The following is a 20,917-nucleotide window of genomic DNA, read 5'->3' as shown; positions in this document are numbered from 1 at the left end:
ATATGTATGGGGCTTTGTGCCACAGCATATGTTTGGAAGTCAGAGAACAACTTGCAAGAGTCAGTTCTCTCCTTCTACCATGTGGGTCCTGGGAATCAAACTCAGGTCATCAGGCTTGTAGGCAAGTGCCTTTACCTGCTGCATAGACATTGGGATGGTTCAGTATGTTTTTAAATTCCTGTTTAACTTGTGATTATGTCCTTCCTTTGATTTTTAACACTTTTTTACTAGCATAGACTAAAGTTTGTCTAATAACCTTTATTAAATGAAATATTACAAATCAACTAGAATAGTAAGGTGATAATGATTAAACAATATGGGAATGGTGTAAAAATAAATGGAGAATTGCAATGCTTAAGAGAAAACACCAGCAGCAATGTAAGTGACTTCAGGGTAGCACCAGCTCCCTGTAATATTTCTTCTAACTCCTTGACTGTTTTTAGTGCTGGAATTGAACCTGGGGTCTTGTACATACAAAGCTCTACCAGTGAGCTACATTCCCTAGCCCTACTTCCTTGACTTAAAAATAACTAGCTGTGAGATAGGCATGGTGGTGCAGGCTTTTAATTCCAGCAGGTCTCTTGAATTTGAGGCCAGCCTGGTCTACATAGTGAGTTCTAGGACAGCCAGAACTACAAAATGAGACCCTGTTTCAAAAAAAAAAAATTGTTGGTAAAGTATATAATTTACTGTTTGGAGTGTCTAGCTCAGTGGTGCATACTCTCACTGCTGGCATCGCCATCATCTGTCCTCCGATTGTCTCCATCTTGCAAAGCTGAAGCTGTATAGTCTTTCAACAGTAACCTCCCATTACCCTGCCCTGGTGTGTGCAGAAACTGCACAGTCTCCTTTCTGTGTCTATGAATTTGACTACTCATGAACTTCGTACAAGTAGAATTATACAGCATTTGCCTTCCTGTGATTGGCATATTTCACTTACCATAATGTTTTCAAGACTCATCAATGTCAGATCATGTGCCAGAATGTCTTTTCTTTTAAAGGTTAAATAATAGTCTAGTGTGTATATACACACACATACACACCCACACCCACCCCCAACACACATACCCCACTTGTTTTTTCTTACACCCATTAATGGACACTTGGGTCCATAAAAATAAGGTTTGTGAATACTTTGAATTAAATTCCTATGAACACGGGTATGCAAGTATCTACAGGAGTCACTACTTTCAATTCTTTGGGGCATTTACTCAGGAGAGAAATTGTTAGATAACAGCCATATTCTTTGCCAAAATGTCACAGAAATGAACTCTATCCCAGTTGTCAATATTGTTCTGAAATCTCTGGAGCTGGGCCTCCATAGTCCACATTGCTCTTAGCACTGCCATCTTCCAAGCTTACTATGGTAACCTGTTAGGCTCCAGTTATAGGTTTCAACCACTTTCTTAGTTCAAAGTCCCAAATCTTCCTCATTTCTCCCAAAAACAGCCTGGTCAGCCTGTCACATCAATATGCCCCTCCCTCGTAACAACTTCTTAGTTTGCTTTTCTCTTGTTATGACAAAACACCATGACCAAGGCAACTTACAAAAGAAAGCACTTAATTGGTGCTGTCAGTTCCAGAGGGTAGTGGAGTCCATGAACATCACTGCAGGGAACATGGCAGCAGGCAGGCAGGCAGGTATGGCTGTGGAGCAATAGCCAGGAACTTACCTCTGATCCACAGCATGAGGCAGAGAACTAACTGGGGATGGCATGGACTATTGTACCCTTTAAATCAGTCTCCAGTGATGCACCTCCTCCAACAAGGCCACACTTTCTAATCCTTCCCAAATAGTTCCATCAGACATATGAGCCTCCTGGGGCCATTCTCACTCCAACTACCACACTATTTCTCTTCTCTTTAATCAACTGGGTCCTCCACTAGAAAAGAAACAGACGAGGAAGTACAGGATGAGTTCTCACATGGTTGCAGATGGTAGGCTGACTGCAAAGATCCAGAAGTGTTTGGAAAGCTGAGTTAAAGTATTTACCTTGTTTGAACAGCTGCTCCCAGACCAAGCTCCCTCCCTGCAAAGCAGAAGAGCTCACTATGACTTAGCCAACTCTTGGCTCGCTGCCTATGTCTGGGCTTTCCACAAGGTGTTTGACCTTGATTGGAATCAGAAGGTCTTGACTATTAAAGAATATCAAGTAGTTTTTTAAAGCTGAAGATTCAAGGCTTTGGCAGAGAAGACAGGCAGTGAGATGCGAGCAGATGGCTTCACTTCCCATGGTGCCAGAGAAGTTTGGGATTGCTCCAACCACACTAGAGAATCACTTCAGGCCTGGAGCTATAAGCATCTCTCAAGAATTAGTCAATGTCTGATAGAACCACAGGAGTCCCCAGAGAGAAGGAGCAGGAAAGGGCTGGTCTCTGCCCAGGGGTGGAACTTCTGGGTGAATTGCTCAGAGAGAATGGAGGCCTAACCACCAACCTCTTCCATGCTTAGGTGCCTCTATCATCCTCAGATATTACCAAGCCTTCATGTGCCCCAAATGCTGCAGATACTACATATGGACCCACCAAGAAAATGCACCGGAAGTTCCCAGGTGGTGGAGACTCTGCAACCCTCTCCATAAGCTTGGCGGAGAAGGTACCAGAATCTAAACTCTGGAAGCTTTCACTATTACATCTGAAGGAACCAGCATGAGTTAGATCAAACAAGCTGTCAGATGCCTCGTGTCTTCTATGGTGACACATTCACATTGTACAGTTGGGAGTATTTTTGTGCACCTTCCCATGGCTAGCTATTGCATTCAAACATTCTATCTCCTGATTTACCCTCACAGTCACCTTGTGAGAATGGGTTCCCACTTCTCAGATGGATCTCACAGCCACCTTGTGAGGAGAATGGTTCCCACTTCTCAGATGGACATACTCGAACACAGACGTGGCACTTGCCAGAAGTCATATTCCTGGAGAAGGCAGGCCAGGATTAGAGGTCCAGGGTGACCCCCATAGAGTCACAGCAGGACCAATGAGTGGGAATGAAGGGCATGCCAATCCCGATCTAGCAGCAAGTGAAAACAAGTTAGAAGCCAATGGCCTTTCTTAGGATGCCAAACTATAATAAACCAACACAGCCAGCTCCTAAAAACTAGAGAATTTGAGCAGGTGGAGAAATCTGCCCTCTCCAAAGTGAAAAAGAGGCTAGAACACGGTGAATACAGAACCTCCTTTATGTATCCAGTACAGACATAGTCATGGAGACAGAAAGCAGGTTAGGGCTTGCTGGGTGCTGAAGCTACGGAGTGTCTGCCAGTAAGTCAAGGTTTTCTCAGCTGGGGGATCAAAATGTTCAGACATGAGGGGATAGGAGTTTATCTCCATAGGAGAACACTGGAAAAGGGAAATACGTTAAAAAGAGGTAGTGGCAAGATATTGTTTCAACTACATCAATAACCATGTAAGCTATACGAATCCTATCTCAATACATAAATAGAAAATTACAACATATATGCAATTGTATATACTAAAGACTATTGTACTTCTTTTTAAAACTGCATGAAGACTCTGTGATGGGCATGGTGTTAACTGTCACCTTGACATGATCTAGGAGCACATGGGGAAATGGGCCTCTGGGTATTCCTGTTGGGGATTGTCTTCTATTGGTTGAACTATTAAGGCCACTCCACGCAGTTAAAAGGGAGGTTAATTTTGTGGGGTAACTCACAAGTAAAGGGATAGGCAACAGGGTCTGGGAAACGTGTAGCACAGTCTGACAGTGTTCTCTGGAGAACTCTGCTCAGTCTACCTCCAGTGTTCAGGGTCCAGGAACCAAGAGAGCTGGCCCATCCAGATCTCGGGTCTTCAGAGGGTCCTCTGGGGGTCCTCTCTTGGCTCTGCCTTGTAGGCGTGACAGTTACTGAAGCCTCAATGGGGGTGGCACTTCCAGGTCAAAACTGGAACGGCTACCCACTACAGTCTTCTGTTAATTAAGGGAAAAGGACACATCCACTATGGGTGACATCATCCTCTGGGCTGGGATGTTGGACTGTGTAGATGGAGAAAGGGAGCTGAGCACCAGCATTCATTCATAGCTCTCTGTTTCTGATTGTGGATGCCATGTGACCAAGCTGCTTCAAGTTCTTACACCCTTGACTCCCCCACCATGATGCCCCCTTGAACTGTGAGCCAGAATAAGCCCTTCCTCCCTTAAATTGCTTTTGTTGGGGTATTTTATCACAGCAACAAAGAAAGAAACTAAGACAGCCCCCAATAAGTAAACAGTATCTCTGAATCAATAATGGCCAGAGAAGATTCTGGAAGGAAATACAAAGTGATAGCTACAGTTTATATGGTGGTGGGTAATTTGATAGCACATAGTTTGGAGATAAGGTCTACTGTAGCCCATGCTGGCCTCAAACTTAAAATAAAGCCAATTGTTTCTACCTCCAAGGAACTGTGATTATCGGAGTGTGCTATCATATCCAGCTGGTGTTACAAATTTTATACAATAAATAGAATTTCTTTTAGCCTCAGAATACTTTTAGAAAGAAAAGATAATCTATTGATGAGTTCCTTGTCATTGGAAACATTCCAAAAAGTTTGAGAACCATCAGATAGAGACATTCGTGTTAGCAGGAAATTGGATTTAACATAAGGTGGCACTTTTAACTGTGATACTATCGTTTTATAACTCTCTCTCTCTGAGTGTGTGTGTGTGAGTGTGTGTGTGTGTGTGTGTGTGTGTGTGTGTGTGTGTGTGTGTGTGTGTGTGTGTAAATGGATGGTCATGGCACACATATGAAGGTCAGAGAACAGCTTTCAGGAGTCAGATTTCTTCACCATGATTTCCAGAGGTCAAACTCAGGTTGCTAGGCTCCTTGTGGTAACTTTTCCCAGAACCATTTATTTCACCAGGCCCTTCTCTCTTTCTGTCTCTGTCTCTGTCTCTCTCTGTGTAGGAAGTCAGATGTCTTCTTCAATCACCCTCTAAGCAGGGTCTTTCACAGAACCTGGAGATGACTTGAGGTCACTGATTCAACTAAGCTGGTTGGCCAACAAGCTCTAAGAACTCACCTACCTATCCCTGCCTCCCCAGGCTGGGTCACTGCGTCGCTGCACCTGACTTTAAACATGGGCACCAGGACCCGAACTCAGGTCCTCAAGCTTGCAAAGCAAGTCATCTTTGAATACGCCATCTCTCTAGAAGTCCTTTTTATAAAGTTCTTGGTTTAGTTTAAGATCTTTTTGTTGTTGTTTTTGGTTTTTCGAGACAGTGTTTGTCCTGGAACTCTTTGTAGACCAGGCTGGCCTCAAACTCCCAGGAATCCTCCCGCCTCTGCCTCCTGGGTGCTGGATTAAAGGTGTGCACCACCACAGCTGGCTAAGATCTATTTTATTTTTAAAATATATATGGGGGGGGTGTGCACCTAAATGTGGATACTCCCAGAAGCCAGAGACAGCAGATCTCCTGCAGCTGTAGTGACATGCATGCTGGGAACCAAACTCAGGTCCTCTTCAAGAACAGTGTGTGTGCTTAACTGTTGAGCTAGCTCTCCTGCAGGCCCATTAGTTTGTTTTTGAGATAGGGTCCCGTCGTCGTCCAGGCTGGCCTCAAGCTAGCTATTTATCTGGCCTGCAACTCCCGAATTTCCTGCCCCTACCTTCTGTGTGCCGGGCTTACAGTCATGTGCCACCTTGCCATAATAAGGGATACGTTTTCAGGGCCTCCTGGTGCACGTTAAGCACATGCCCCACAGTGCCACATATTTTCCCGTTTGCTTTTAATAATCCACTATCTTAAATCTTGATGCTGATACTAATCTGTCTGGGGGAAGAAAGCCTACATTTATTACAAAATGAGGAACTACAAAGAAATACTGCAGTGTAATTAGTATACTCAAACTTATAAAGGGAAAGAAAATTCACTTAGAAGTTAACTCTGTTTCTACAAAGCCAAGACAGAAAGACTATGTTTTGAGAAAATGCTCAAAGACCTCATGGGGTTGGGGACTGGGCTGTAAAGGTGTTTGCTGAACAAGCTTGATTTGTCTCCATCCCTGGGACCCACATAAGGTAGAAAGAGAAAACCAACTCTCCAAGTTGCCCTCTGACCTCTACTTGTGTGCACTGTCACATGTGAATCTACACACACACACACACACACACACACACACACACACACACACACACACACACTCTCATCATGTGTATGCGTGGTTATAAAATTTTTAAGGATTACCAAAGGAGACCAGGTTTTCTCTTAAATCCTTGTAAAACTGGAAGTAAAATGTTAAGATGCAACATTTGAAATACTATCTGAATGTGTCAGTTCAGTGACCCCAAAGGTTGCTGACACATAGAATGAGTAATTCTTCTAAGGGAAACCGGCCCTTTTTTTTTTTTTTTTTTCCCAATCCAAGTTCAGAGACTGTCAACAAGATGGGAATCCGGCCAAGCCAGCCTCAGGACTGTGTCAGTTTTGGGGTGTGGCTTGCTCTGCAGTGTGAGCCGGTTCCTCGCACTCCCCCAGAGTGGAGAGCTGTCAGAGAAAAGCAGTGTGCTCTGACAAGCTGTTTCCTTCCCTTCTCCGGCATCCTGAGTCACCGGGCGCCCAAGACAGTTCAGTGCAGCCTGGAAACGTGTACACGCTCAGTGTCTTGCTCTTTTCCACTAGGGCTGCTGACCAAGCGACCCTGTCAGTTGGACCCAACCTCTTCTAGGTTCAGTGGTGGCTTCTCGTTTCTGTGCTGGGAGAACGAAGCCACGTAATTATCCATTTTTCTACCCCAACGTGGCTTCATGGTCCTGACAGTAAGCTCAGCCTCCGTTCTACCCACCAAGATGGAGCCCCTGAGAATGTTGAAGTCACATTTGTCACCTCAAAGGACACAGCAACTCCTATGGGACTTCCCATTCTTTAGGCTGCAGTTTTGATTGATTTAGACACCAAGTGCCGATGCCAAACCAGATTGGTCAGAATCCCAGAAAGCCAGGCCCAGGTGCTGGTCCGATCATCTTATTTTGGGGCCGAGATGGTAAGGGACCTGCCCAAGGCTACACAGGGACAAAGCCAAATCTGAGCCAGGCCCTAATATCCCCAAGCGGAACTCTGGTCTTCAGGTGGTGTCTACAGCCCCATAGGTCCAGCCTGTGTGCACACAAGGGGTTCATTACGTGACCCTCTGGGGCTAGGGCTCAGCTTCCTTCTAGCCAAAGCAGGGGCTTATCCTGTGGTTCTTCCCTTCTTAGCCCTCCCCACGTCTACAAAGAATGGGGAAGTGGCTGGGGAGGGGTCTAAGACCCCTCTGAAGACGGGAGTTTAGGAGCTGGGATAGCGCTATGCAGCTGTGGGTGGCTTTGAATTTCTGATCCTCCTGCCTCTACCTCCCCAGTGCTCAAAGTGCCGGCCGGGATCACAGGTGTCTGTCACACACCCCGCTTAAGATACTGGTGCTGAGTAGTAAGCCCGGGACTGCATGGATGCTCCATAAGCACTATACCACCTGAGCTACATCTCCATCTGCCACCTCAAAGATGTCATTTTAAAATGTCCTTTGTTTTGAGACAGGGTCTCACTATGTAGCCTTGGCTAGTTTAATACTCCATTAGACCAGGCTGGCCTTAGACTCAAGAGATGCGCCCACCTCTGCTTCACCTCGCCCACCCAGCCTAACAACACACTTCTTAAACCCAAAGGGAGATTAACCTACCAAAAGTTTGGGCAACCCCGGAGATACTTAATGCTGGACTATGACGGCTTTGGGCCATCTGCGCTCTCTCTCTCTAGCCCACGTGCTCACCTGCCGCAGGGCCCAGGGGAATTCTACTCCGAGGCAGGAAGTCCGGTCTTGTATAGAGCAAAGGACTAGAAGCTATGAGTTAAAACCTACACAGTTCGCAGTTAAAGAGATGAAAGGCTGCAGAATGTTTATTGAATACAGTGCCAGGTTTATAAATAAAACTTATGTACAATTTCCACAGAGTTGGTCCCCCATCAGAGAGAGGTGGTTAAATCTCCAAAACAGTTTATCTCAAGATTTACAGAACGTTCAAGTACATCTCTTTTTTCAAACAGCCACAGTGAAGGGTGACTTCAAACAGGAGGACCACCGTCATCCTTGCTATAGGTGTTTAGTGAACATTGTAGTAGGTCTAGGGGAAGAACACACATCCCTACCTTACTCAAAGGGAGAGATAGCAGAGAATGTCTCCTACAGGACAACTTCAAGGGATATTTAAAAAAAAAAAAAAAAAGTAGGTGACTGCCAGCTGAAGGGGGTCAGTTAAGACACAACAGTATAAATCTGGTCGCTACCAAAGAAAGTATTTAGGACACACAATAAATAATTCTAAGGGTTAAGATAATGGAACTAATAGTCGACTTGCCCGAATTTAGTCTTTGTTCAAGAAGAAGTTCCCAGGATGCTGAGGGGCAAATGATAGATGCTATCCCTCTTGTGTGCTAGTGACACTAGGCCTACTGGACAGCCATTCATTACAATATGGTTACAAGTTGGACATGCACTTATAAAGAGAATATAAAACTATGTACAACAGCTCGTCTTCAATGTGTTTTAAGTTGCTCAAAGACACCAATTAAAGTGTGCAAAAAATTTGTCAAAAAATCAGAAAAAGCCTTCCCTGACAAGAGTGCACTGAAGCCCACCTGAACTACCAAGTCGTTTGCCTTGCTCACCAGCTCCCCCCGAACAGACGGAGAACACAGCTGGGAAGAGGTGTGCCAGAGAGTCGGCGTTTCTTAGGGCCAGTCTCAGGCTAAAGCAGGATGCCAGCTAACTAGTCACTTTATACATATATATATATATAAATATATGTATATATTTATAGAGTACTTAAGTGAGGGAGTTTACAGGAAAGCGCTCTCCGACTTCAGGGGGACAGCCTTGACACCCGACTCTTTCCCTTCACGAACTGCTGACACCAAGCCCTGGGCTGGTTGTGCCCCAGGGTGTCAGAAGAAAAGGCTGGGGGGGTAGGGGTGCTCTGCCTCCCCCAGCTCCAAACTTCAGTTTCACGTTCCCTGGGGGTTAGGGTTTCTGGTTCCCACGCAGGATTCCTGACCACACAAGAATCCCGTTTCGAAGGCAGCCTCTTGGGACAGGCTATGGGGCTGCTAAAAGTAGAGTCTACCCAGCTTCTACAAAGACTTGGTAAAGGTAAGAGATAGGAGGTAAGTTTTAAAAGTCAGTCACCTCCGACCCCCTTTGAAACTACCAAGAGGTTAGACCGCAAGCCTGAGACTGGGTCCTCAACTGGGTGATTTAATCCTCTTACAAGACACAGCCACTGCCACTCGCTTCTTCACACCTGCAGCCTTCGGTGCTCACTGGAAGGGAACCCCCAAGGCATTCTCGGGCATACCTAATGATTCAGAAATTGAAGTCATCTTACAGCTCACCAACCTGTCTGCCAACCACCCAGTCTAAGGGCGAGCAGAAGCACACAAGCAATGTCTTCCTCTCCACAGCTCTGACCCACCCCTCTGGCAGAAAAAAAAACAAATTCTAAGGAGCTACAAAACGCCAGAAAGGCAGGGAGTAGGAGAGGTGGAGAAGCCAAGGGTCTACACATTAGCCCGAGATGCACCCATTTGGCTGCCAAGGGCTTCTCCGAGCCTTGTTAGAAGCCTGCCACTGTTCCGTCACCCCCACACTCGAAGCCAAAGCTCTCTGCTAATCAGATACAACCAGTTAACACCCTGAAAAATGTTTGAGGCCCTTGTTTCAAAAATGAGCTCTGTACTAAATACACCACACTTGGGGGAAGGGGGGCTTTCTAAATAGACCAGTACCTTATCATTAAGACATGAAATTCACTCTGGGCTATAGTTTTTGGTTTTTTGTTTTGTTTTGTTTTGTTTTGTTTTTTTTGGGGGGGGGTCTTTTAAGCCAGAGGCTTAAGCATTAGCTCTACTTACGGAGAGGAAACAAAAGTCAATTTAAAAAAAAAGTATAAAGGCTAAAGGGTATCCTAAATTAAAAACCGAATCAAAGGTGACTGGTAGTGTCTCTGACTGGATACTGCTTTTCCACATACCCACGAAGATTGAAATAGACACACTAATCATGCCTCCTGCACACATGGCCTCCTGTGGTCAGCAGCAGCACATGAGAACTCCTAAACACACGCTTGGGAGCGAGGCTGTTCCCTCACTACGCTCTCCTCTGCCTCAACAGATCCTTAAGTGTGAGATGCGTGTGAGCACCTGTGCACGTGCACACACACACACTCACACACACAGAGAAAACATAACGGGACTTACATGGCCATAGATGATAAAGCAATCACTGTCTGCCAGGTTTCCCGAGTTGATGCTAGGGAACTTGGGAGGGGAATCCAGTTTAGACTGGATGGTGGGCGTGTTTATATGTACGCTGGCCTCCCCTCCAACTGCCTTGTCCTTGTCCCCCTTCAGATCTCAGCTTTACAAAGCATTTAACACCACTTTTAAGTTAATGGTCTTTTTATTGGAAAAAAAAAAAAAATAAAAGACTAGCATTTACAACTTGGAATGGACGTAAATTATCATTTCCTGAACGGCAATGTTGATGGTTGTGCTCAAGTCCACAGCCACAGCCTACTCTGCTGGCTCCGAGTCATGGTTCACAAGGTTTTAAAACAGAGAGTCCAAAGATGCTCCCTTGGTAAACATTTCTTATTAAAAATTTGTGTGACTTGGTGACAGCCTTGATGTTGACTTCACTCTAGTTCAATGCACACAGCGCTAAACCATTCTCCTCGGGCATGCCACCAGGGTGTTACTGTCACCACGGGGTTGGAGCACTTGAAGGACAAGAGGGCCATCCTATTTCTGGGGCTGTGTCTCAAAGTTTAGCCTTCACCCATTTTCTGTACATCATCCTGAGGTAAACCAATTTTAAATGTCTGTCTGCAGTAAACTGGCTACTGACAATTTACCCGAACAAATTGTGGAACCCATCTGAGGTTTTGAATTTGTTTTTTCCGTTTTTTTTCAGTTTTAATACAAAGGCCTGACTGTGCTCAATTGTCAAGCTGCATGCATGAGAAACTGGCCAGCCCAAACAGTGTATTAATCGTTAGCAAATGGAACGTGAAGGAGTCCACTAAGTGCTCCCTCATAAGGTAGTACGAGTATTGATACTGGAAAACTGATGTGGGGGCTTGATCTTTAGGGGACAGGACCACCAACCAATACATGCAGATTTTGTGTGTGGACAGAAGGTACGTTTGACATTCAGTTTTGCTAGATAGAAACAGAATGAATAAATGAACTTTTTTCTTTTTTCTTTTTTTTTTTTGTAAGAGGTAAGTAAAAGATTTCAATTTGATTCTTCTAGAGGGAAAAGTAGTTGAAAGTGGGTCTTCATTTTGCAGTCATCATCTGTACGAATTCTGAAAAGACAAATATCATTAAATTTATCTTTATTCCACAACAATCGCTAACTTGATGTGTACAGACCTGAGGGCCACTGAAAACCAGGCTCAAGGGGTTTAGCCTTTACCTTCATAGTTGACTTGTCCGTCCCCATCGATGTCCGCTTCTCTGATCATCTCGTCTACTTCCTCGTCTGTTAGTTTCTCTCCCAAGTTTGTCATGACGTGGCGCAGTTCCGCTGCGCTGATGTAACCATTTCCATCCTGTCAAGAGGCAGCGCTCGTTACCAGGTGACGGGGGACCGCGGTCTGGGAGAGCAAGCGGCTCTCCACCTCAGCTTCCAGCCCTCCCTCGAGTTACTGCCAGCTCTGCTCCCGTCAACAACACTTCTCCGGTCCCCAGTGCCCATCAGGCCAAGCCAGAATGCAGTTCTTCAAAAGCAAGCAGACAGGTACTGAACATGGAGACGGGACGTCGAGTCAACATCTCCCTCTGCCGGGCCTCATCTCAGCCATGTCAACAAATGAGAGGCTCAGACACTCAGGCTAACTCTAACCAGCCAAGTTACAACTTCCGGCAGCGACAGCACAGAGGGCCACATTATGCACCTCTCCAAGGCAGGTGTGCAAGCTTACCTTGTCAAAGACTCGGAATGCCTCACGGATTTCTTCTTCGCTATCTGTATCTTTCATTTTTCTAGCCATCATGGTCAAGAACTCTGGGAAGTCAATGGTGCCATTCCCTTTAACCAAAAAAGGAAAATGCTCACATAAGATAAGCATCACACTGACACTCCTGTGCAGTAATAATCCCCGAACGCTGTATGGGATGCTCAGGCAAACGCATTCAGTGGGATTCAAGTGATAACTAAAATGACAAGCTATTATTTTCTTACGTCAACCTTCTGTAGCCAAAATGTTCAAATACCTCACAGAGCAATGTCACATGACTCAAGCTACTAGGCAATGCCCAGCACAGCACTTATAGGTGCAAAGCTGAGCCTGCATTCAGGATCATGAAAGTAGACTAGACAGTTCAAGGGAACGGGAAGCATGCAATTGACTGTCCAGGGAGAACACTCAGGCCTAACATGTCCTAGTGATGTACAAAATGCTTTAGTGTGTGTGTGTGGGGGGGGGGGCAAGAAAACAGCCTATCCCACCCTGGCCAGTCTCCCAAGTCTCCTCCAGCTGCACTTCCAGCCCTGCTATACAGGCCATTAGCCATGCTCCTACCCAACTTGGCATTTTGTTTTTGTTTTGGTCCTGAGGACTGAGCCCAGGGCCTCTCATATGCCAAGCACACACTCTGACTCCCGAACCCCCGTTCAGCATCTTCACTTTCCATGAAGGGAAAAGCTCAGACGCCATTTTCAGTTTAGGATCATTAATGCTCAGGAAACTGTCAGGGGAATCCACTCCACAGCCAACATTCCAAACGACTCCTCTAAAGCTAAGAGATAAATATTCCCAAAGGCAAATTCCAGACTAACACTAGCTCAAAGTAAATGGAAATAAAATTACAAAAACAAAAACAAACGGTAGTTATTTACAATTCATTTTCACTAGAACATTTAAAACAAATAACTTCCAAGGCTTGTGTGGATGGATGGCTTAATGCTCTGAGTTCAATCCCCACATGGCATAACAATGTAAGTGAATACAACATCAAAAATCCCCGAAGTCTTTGAAGATATTTATGTAAGACAAAAATAAATGACTGAGTGCTATCTATAAGCATGTGAAGATATCCTTAGGTATCAAGACAAGGCTTGATACAAACTTCTCCTACCGTGCCTCATACAATCTGACAGTCAAATATACTCTCTCTCCCGAGCCTGGCTTCCCAGGATTTACATAAAACAGAAAGGCCCAACCCATGTTCCCATATGGTTGATCAACCAGACAGAATTATGGATTATGTTTCCTAAACAGTACTGAGGAGGAGAATGGTCTTTGGTGGTATTTCAACGGGCACAGAAAACCCAAGTCTATCGCCACACTTGATGGTGCCCTATTTTCCTAAATGGCTCTCCTCTCACAGCGATCGTCTACAAAGTACAGCTTAGAGCCAGGCTCTGCCTTCTGAGCTCCTTGAAAATCGTAATCTACAGTCTTAAGGGATACACGTTCCTAGACGTATGGGACTTTTCAGCTAGGGGAGAGCACCTCCAAATCAGTTCGCTGACAGAAGGGGCCATGAGCTTTGCTATCTACTGTCGTCCTCTGGAGAAGAACAGCCAACTACTATGGGGAGCTGCTGGGTCTTCCGGCCCTGAGCCTTACACAGCTTCCCTTCTCTTAGATTCCACAAATGCAGTCTTCGGCCACCACTCAGTTCTGAGCTAACGGCAAAGGATGGGTACTCCCTCCACCGTCCTCAGGTTCCGCCTCCTCTTAGAAACAATAGCTTCTTTAAAAGGCAGGTTCTCAATTAGCAGGGAGGTGGTGGCGCACGCCTTTAATCCAACACTCAGGAGACAGAGCCAGGTGGATCTCTGTGAGTACGAGGCCAGCCAGGTCTACAGAGTGAGATCCAGGACAGGCACCAAAAACAACAGAGGAACCCTGTCTCGAAAAAATATAAAACAAAGAAAAAGGGTAGGACTTGGTGCAGCCTCAGGGGCCAGCTGATAAAAGATTAGAGCCGTAGGTCCTAGGAAGCAGAAAAAAAAAAAAAAAAAAAAAAAAAAAAAAACAACCCACGATCCGATCCAGGAAACGCTCTAGACCACAGCAGAGTAAACTCAACAGCAAGCCCACAATCTTCCATTCTGATGTCAGGAGGCTCTGAGGCAACCAGAGAAAGGAACTCTGCCTATCTGCTTTGCTCTAGGGACCTGAAAGACATTCTGTAACAAGCCTGAACTTGAATTACACAACACTGGCGTTCATTCGCAGTTCTAAAGCCCTTACCGTCAGCATCCACTTCGTTGATCATGTCCTGCAACTCAGCTTCCGTTGGGTTCTGACCCAGTGACCTCATGACAGTCCCAAGTTCCTTTGTTGTGATGGTGCCATCACCATCTTTATCGAAGAGGGAGAAAGCTTCCTTGAATTCTGAAAAGAGAAGCTGACTCTTTAGAATCAATGTTTTTACCCAACACTGCTGTGAGACACACTTCCCTGGGGCTTGCCAAAACAAGCTGTCCAAGTTATCAGAAACCACCTGGCCTTTATCTGCCGAAATAATGACCACAATAGACCTGTCGGTCTGGCCAACACACAGTGGCCCAGAAAGCAAACACTGTCCTGGTAACCACTTCAATAAAGCCACAATACCCTATTTTTTAAAGAAGCTAGCTTGAACATACTGAAATTGGTCGTCAGGTGCAATGTGAGACTGCCGGTTTACCAGTCACAGTAAAGTCCCTTCAAAGAAAGTCCTTTCGCATCACACTTTTATAGCCACAATGAACCCGTTTCATAGCAACATGGACACTAGAAAGGTTCCTTCCCAGGCAGTCAGCATGTTCTTCGTCACCTTGAGGATGGTTTTCAGAATCCCGGGTTTATTTTATGTGTGTGAGTGTCTGCCTGCATCTATATATGTACATCACATTCGTGCCTGATGTCTGCAGAGGTCAGAGGACAACATTGGATCCCTCGGAACTGGAGTTACAGGCCACTGTCAATTAACGCATGGGTCCTGGGAGCCTAGCTTGAGTCCTCTGCAAGAGCAGAAAGCATTCTTCTCCACTGAGCCGTCTCTCCAGAAAACATTAAGATGGAAACATTAAAAAGGTAAAGTTGCTGGGCATGGTGGCACTCTGGAAGTAACTGCAAAAGATCCCCGAGTTCAAAGCCAGCTTACTCCACCTAGCAAGTTGCAGGACAGCAAGATTTACATGGGGAGACCCTCACCTCAAAGCAAAAACAAGTAAATAAAACCTGACCCCCCCCCCAAAGAGTAAAAACTAAATTAATGTGACTCATTTCCCAATTATTGCAGCACTAATTTACCCGTTTTCATGTATTTTAATGTAGCAAGCAAAACCTTTCCAAGTAGATCACTAAGAGATGCGTGGCCTACAAACAAACACTGGAGTAGCAGCCTCGATGGATCTGGTTCCATGCACTGCTGTGCACACCAGAGTGTGTGACAGGCAGGCAGGGTCCACTCCACCTCATCTCTAAAACACCTGACCTCACTGTTTCTGCTTTAGCATTCTTAGAAAACCACGCAGACAGCAGAGGGAAGGGACAGCAGAGGAGACACAGAACCCAGTCAGAACCCAGTTCCAGGTTCCTGGGTGGGGCCTCCCCAGGCTTCAACTTACCAGCAATCTGTTCTTCAGTCAGCTGATCAGCCTACACGGAGAAAGAAAAGGTCATATTCAATCTAGGCAAGTGTGGTTGATAATAACCTAGCTTTCCTAATTATACTTTAAAATTGTGGATTTTTTTTTCCAAATCAGTATTTTAAAAAAACGAATGTTTCAAAATCATAAACACTGCCGTTTAGTAAAAGTTACTACAATAAAGGAAAACTGTTCAGGCTCGCTTAACAATAAAAGGCGACAAAGAGGTGACAGCATCTGCTGGCTTCATTGGCCAGCACTGCAATCCAGCCAGTCGTAATGTGGGAAATGGCGCCTCTAGTGGTCAAAGTACCACAGCACCAGCTGCAGCTGCAGCAGCAGCCCGCAGAGAAGGAAGAGCGCCACCTACTGCGCCATAAACACTGCAGTCCCTGGTTCCATCCAAGAGACCCAACCCAATGCCACCGACAAGGCAGCCAGCTCCAGGATCCTGTCCAGGGGCAGGCTTTTAGTGCACCTTGAGCATAGCTTTGGGCCCTCCAAAATCTCCACACTGGCGTTACATAATGGTATTGGGTTGGATTATCAAGCTTTTATACCCATTTTATGAGAAACAATTAAGTGAAAAAAATATATATACAGTAATGGGTTACCCAACCCAGTTTCATTTCTATGAAATGAATGCTTTCCAATCATTTAAATTAGGCAGTTATTTGCTAAAAGCCCTACCATTTACAATGGCTAATGCCTTCGGTCAAATTATCCTCTGATTGGGAAGCTAGGAAAAAACTGAATCTTAGGACTATTACGAAACTGCAGAAATGAAGTACACAGAAAAACACACTTTTGAGGCGATATGGTAGCCCTTTCCCCCTGTACAGGAGCAACTATTATTATTTCCCGGTATTAACACTGCCCATCTTAAGAACGACAAAAAGCTGCTTATTACCAACATTTCCATGTACTAAATGACCACAAAGTAGTTTTCACTTGCACTATTTATTTAGCCTCTGCACCCCTGAACCTGTGCCTCCAGCCAGGGGAACTCAAGATCTCAAGGAGAATATGTATTTTTATTTTAATGAAGCCAGTTACAAAATTAACTCTAAGAGAAACCCGATGGCACTGGAGTCCATTCTTTTCCGTGGAAACTCGCCTTGTATATTGATTTGGGAGAGGAAGAACTTTCTACTTTTTGTATTTTAGATGGTCTTCCCTTCCTATCCATTACTGGAAGCTACTTTTAAGGCAAATGGAGACACGATGATTTATGTAATGCCCAGCCACACCTCGTAGGAGAAACTGTCAGCTCACCAGGGAGAAGAGTCCCACCTCCTCGAAAAATTCTCTGACTAGAGGCCTATCAAGTGCATCTACCTTCCGGACAACGACTCCCCCTACCCCCAAGTCATTCTGGCCTTGGGTCAAAGGCGTCCCAGAACCCTGCCGGGAACGGTATAGCAGCCCCGCCAGGGCAGAAAACGCTGCTGGTGATGTCAGCTCTGCCTGGCGAGGGAGAAGGGGGCCATGGCACACGCACCCGGCCAACCGCACAGTCGCATCTGGCAATCCAGAGGCTGTAGAGAAAGCGGAAACGTGGAGATGGGCATTTCCCTGCCGCCCGGGGAGTGGCGTGAACAAGGGGCACACCGGGCGAGGGGCCGGACTGGGGTGCAGGCCCAAAGGGGCCCCAGGACGGGGGTGCTGCCTAGCCCCGGCACCTCCCACCGCTCCTGCTCCCCCAGGCACTGAGCCTGCCGCCGCCTCCTCCCTAGCAGAAACTTTGCGTCTCTAATGGAAACCGTGGCGCGCGCCAACTCTCTCCTCCCCCGCCCCGCCGCCCCAATTAGCGCGAGCCGAGAGCCTCCCGCGGGAAGGGGCCTCCCCGCGGACCCGGGCGATCGAGCCCGCCTAGCGCCGCACTAGGATGGGGGCCGAGGTCGCACGGCCCAGCCACGCGCGCGGCCACCCCGCGGGGCCCCGCCCGGGCGCAGGGCGGCCGCTTCCGCCCTCTCCGCCCCCCAGCCTTCGCCTTCCTGCCCCCAACCCCACCCTTCCCCGGCTCCTTCCTTCCCAGCTCACGCCCGCGCCGCGCCCCCCGGGAGGAAGGAGGAGACCGCAGACGGGGGAGGGTGCCCAACTGGGTCGGCCGGGGGGCTGAAGGTGGCCGAGGGCACCCCGGAGTCCGCGGTCCAAGCCCTGTGCGCCACCAGCTCGCCCCAGCCCATTCATTCTCCGCGACTGGGGACTGGCTACCGGGACGTCGCGGCCTGCCCCGCCCGGTTCCCCCGCCCCGCCGGCCCCGGCCGAGGCGCTGCGCTGCAGGCAGCCCGGGTGCGGCGCGCTGGATGCAGTGGGTGCGGGGCTGGGGGAGGGGGTGGATGCGGAAGGCCCCGGTGCAGCTGTGGCAGCGGCTCCAGCCCGCGCACAACCCACTGTAGAGTCCAGCCCCAGAGGCGTCCAAAACTCAAGAGGAGGATACCCGCAGCCAAAGCGGAGATGCAAACCCGAAATGCATCCTTTTTAACCGCAGCCGCTGCGTAACACCCGGTCAAGAGGGGTAGGGATTTGGGGTGGGGGGGGAACCTCAGCCTGGAAAAGGGGGAAACCCCACCACTCAACTACAGATCTGTGAAGAGAGCTTGGGCAGCTGCTACGCCTGCGACTGCCGATCCCGACCTACCATGGTGCGAGCGAAGGAAGGAAGAGCGGAGCAGGCGAGGGTGGCTGCACCAGCGCAGGGGCTGTGACCGCCGAGGTGCCTCCGCGGCTGCTACTGCTGCTAACGCGCTGCCTGCGCTGTGCGCTGAGCCTCAGCCGCCGCCCGACTGCGAGTAACGGCACCACGAACACGAGACTCCCAGCACCACTGCCGTAGCGCGAGCCTGTGCGCCGCGATATATATACGGTGCACCGTATCCCTCCGCCGCGGCAGTACCGCCTCGCGCAGGGCGGCGCTGCGGCAGCCGGGCCTCACCGCAAGGCCCCGCCCCCCCCCCCCAGGCGCGCCCGGCGCGGCCGGCCCCTTCCGCGGGCCGGGGTCACTGGGGAGTCCGGGACTCGAGCGTGGGTGCTGGCCTGTTGCAGCGAGGGTCCTGTGGCGATGGGATGCTCCCGTAGGGAGACCTGGGGCCGCCTCGGGCCAGTCACCTAGCCCCACTCCACCTGTGCGTCCGCCTCCCACCATTCCTGGTGGTGGCGGGGTTGCAGAGCCACCCTCCTGGGTCCCCACCCGCCGCTTGTTGCCAGAGCTGCGGGAGGTCTGGGGCGGGGGGCTGAGGACAGCCACGGCGAGGAGGGGTGGGGATCAGCCTCACACTTGGTGCTGCAGAGGAGAGGGCCCTTCCTGAGGATAAGGTGGATGGCCTTGAGGAAGAAACTGGTCGCATGTTTTACTTTTCTCATTTTTGGAGAACCGTCCCAGGCACAGTTGCTAGGTCTCTATCATGTTTACATGCTCAACCAGTCTAGTTTTCGTGTTTTTACATTTCCACTAAATTTTTAAAGATGCTTGAGGATTTGTCCCCTGCTGGCTTTGTTCTTTTTTTCCTGAGGCAAATTCTATCCGGCCGGCTTCGAAAATTAATGAAATTAATGTAGTGAGCAGCTTATGTAAATCTTAAAACCCATGCTTTGAGTTTTTCCTAATTGTCCTGGTCCTGAAAATTCGTAAATTCATATACACAAAGGAGGGAAAAGATACTCAGAATCCCTCTGATTACAGCTGGAACACGCACAGCCAATTGAATCTGGTAGGGAGCTAGACTATCTTAATTACAATCTTAATTATAATCCTTAAATAATGTTTTAATCTTTAAATTTACTATTCTCCATTCTCTGTAACCTGGGGGTGGGGGGACAAAAACTATTTCAGGTCTTAATTTGGAGCCTGGGACTTAAAAAAAAAAGTCTTAACAAAAATGCTGCAGTTTCTTTTCTTGCCAAGACAGAACACAGAATTTGATCTTTTGTTTGCAAGGCCAGAACAAGTTGCAGGTTGTTTATTCTTTCAGAAATTGTGGCAAACGTGTGATTAGCATGCCCTGCTGAGAAAGACTTGTGGTTATATTTCTTCCCTGGCTTTGGCAGAGTCTGCAGATAGGTGTTTTAAAATAATAGAAAATGTCCCTGCACATTGCAAATGCCAGAGGACTTCTTAGGATTGCCTCAGACAGGATGTCAGCAACTGTGGGACCGTGCTTAATAGTGTTCTGGAATGCTCCAGAAAGGGTGAACCTGCTGTTTAAGGAGAAGCTGTATGTAGCAGCAAGTTCCGGCTTCCCTCTGCAAATGGTTTAAGGACCATTCACAGACACACATACTATCCCTATGTTCGCAGAGAAGAACAGAGACCAGTACAAAGTGAGTTCAAAGCAGATTCAACAATCTAATGAGTTATAGGTCTAGATGGCCAAGCGCATTATTATAACTGTTTCATTTCCTAAGGGAATTTGTTTTGTTTTCTTCTATCGGGCTTTTCATAAGGTAGTTAGCTAAATGCATTTTAACATTTAAATAATGGCCTACAAATGAAATATGTTTAATTATTGAGGAGCCTTTTGTTTCTGGTAGTCTTACCATCCCTTATTTTAGTTACATAGTTAACAATCTATGGTTTTGCAAAACCAGTCAAATATTTTCCTGTGTCATTGAACTACTTCACTAAATAAAACGCTTTGAAACATTTTCATGACTTTGCTTGCTAAGCACCATTCATCCTAAAGTTACTTTAATCATCATAGAACAATTTTCTGTTTGTTCACATTTTACAAATGAGTGCTCTTTTGGAATTCTTTAACATATCAAAGCACATATTAGCTTTCAAGTGTAGTGGGTTTGTAATGAGGTCATGCTTTACACAGTTTTACGGCTAGTTTCACACACTGAAATATAAGAAGGTCAAGTGACTTGCCCAGGATCTTCCTGTGAGTCGGTGATTGGGCATAAACTAGAGCGTGAGTCTTTGCTCAGGGCTCTAATATTAGATTGTATATCAGTGAAATCAGTATCTGAAAATTTAAAGATACAATGTTAAATATTTGCCTATTTCAGAGGTCAGGTTCTTTGGCTGACAACTTCGGTCCACCGAGTGTTTGTGTCCCAGGGAATTAACTTCCTAATTTATGAAGAGGTCAGCAATTTTAAAAAGCCACATTATGGTAATACCATAATGTACCAAGAACCCAACAGCCTATGGAACATTCTGTGATTTTATGAAAACAGTTCTACGTGAAATTATCTAAATCAAATAATGTCAAATAGAAGTAGAAAGAATGCAGCCCCGGGCCAGGAATCTCAAGACTGCCCCGTGCCAAGCCCCAGCTTCT

General features: G+C 47.0%; 1 protein-coding gene across 1 annotated transcript; it reads right to left on the bottom strand.

Annotated features, from left to right (window-relative positions):
- Positions 1-10,417: 10,417 nt before the first annotated feature.
- On the bottom strand, positions 10,418-18,505 carry Calm1 (calmodulin 1). Its single transcript, XM_006991805.4, has 6 exons — positions 18,274-18,505; positions 15,609-15,639; positions 14,245-14,388; positions 11,965-12,071; positions 11,457-11,592; positions 10,418-11,346 (listed from the first exon to the last, which is right to left on the bottom strand). The coding sequence occupies exons 1-6, from the start codon at positions 18,274-18,276 to the stop codon at positions 11,318-11,320; spliced, it is 450 nt and encodes a 149-aa protein (XP_006991867.1). The 5' UTR covers positions 18,277-18,505; the 3' UTR covers positions 10,418-11,317.
- Positions 18,506-20,917: the final 2,412 nt, after the last annotated feature.

The sequence above is a fragment of the Peromyscus maniculatus genome, chromosome 14 (assembly GCF_049852395.1).
Source record: "Peromyscus maniculatus bairdii isolate BWxNUB_F1_BW_parent chromosome 14, HU_Pman_BW_mat_3.1, whole genome shotgun sequence".
Taxonomy (NCBI): domain Eukaryota; kingdom Metazoa; phylum Chordata; class Mammalia; order Rodentia; family Cricetidae; genus Peromyscus; species Peromyscus maniculatus.
The sequence above is the reverse complement of the archived record's forward strand: the minus strand, read 5'-3'. Positions and strand labels throughout refer to the sequence as shown.

What these genes read in the sequence shown, in the direction of transcription:
- Calm1 (XM_006991805.4), bottom strand. An exon ending in CAACGAAGTGGATGCTGACG is followed by an intron (nt 12,072 to 14,244) that starts GTAAGGGCTTTA and finishes TTTTGGTTAAAG; the next exon opens with GGAATGGCACCATTGACTTC. An exon ending in CGGACAAGTCAACTATGAAG is followed by an intron (nt 11,347 to 11,456) that starts GTAAAGGCTAAA and finishes TTGTCTTTTCAG; the next exon opens with AATTCGTACAGATGATGACT.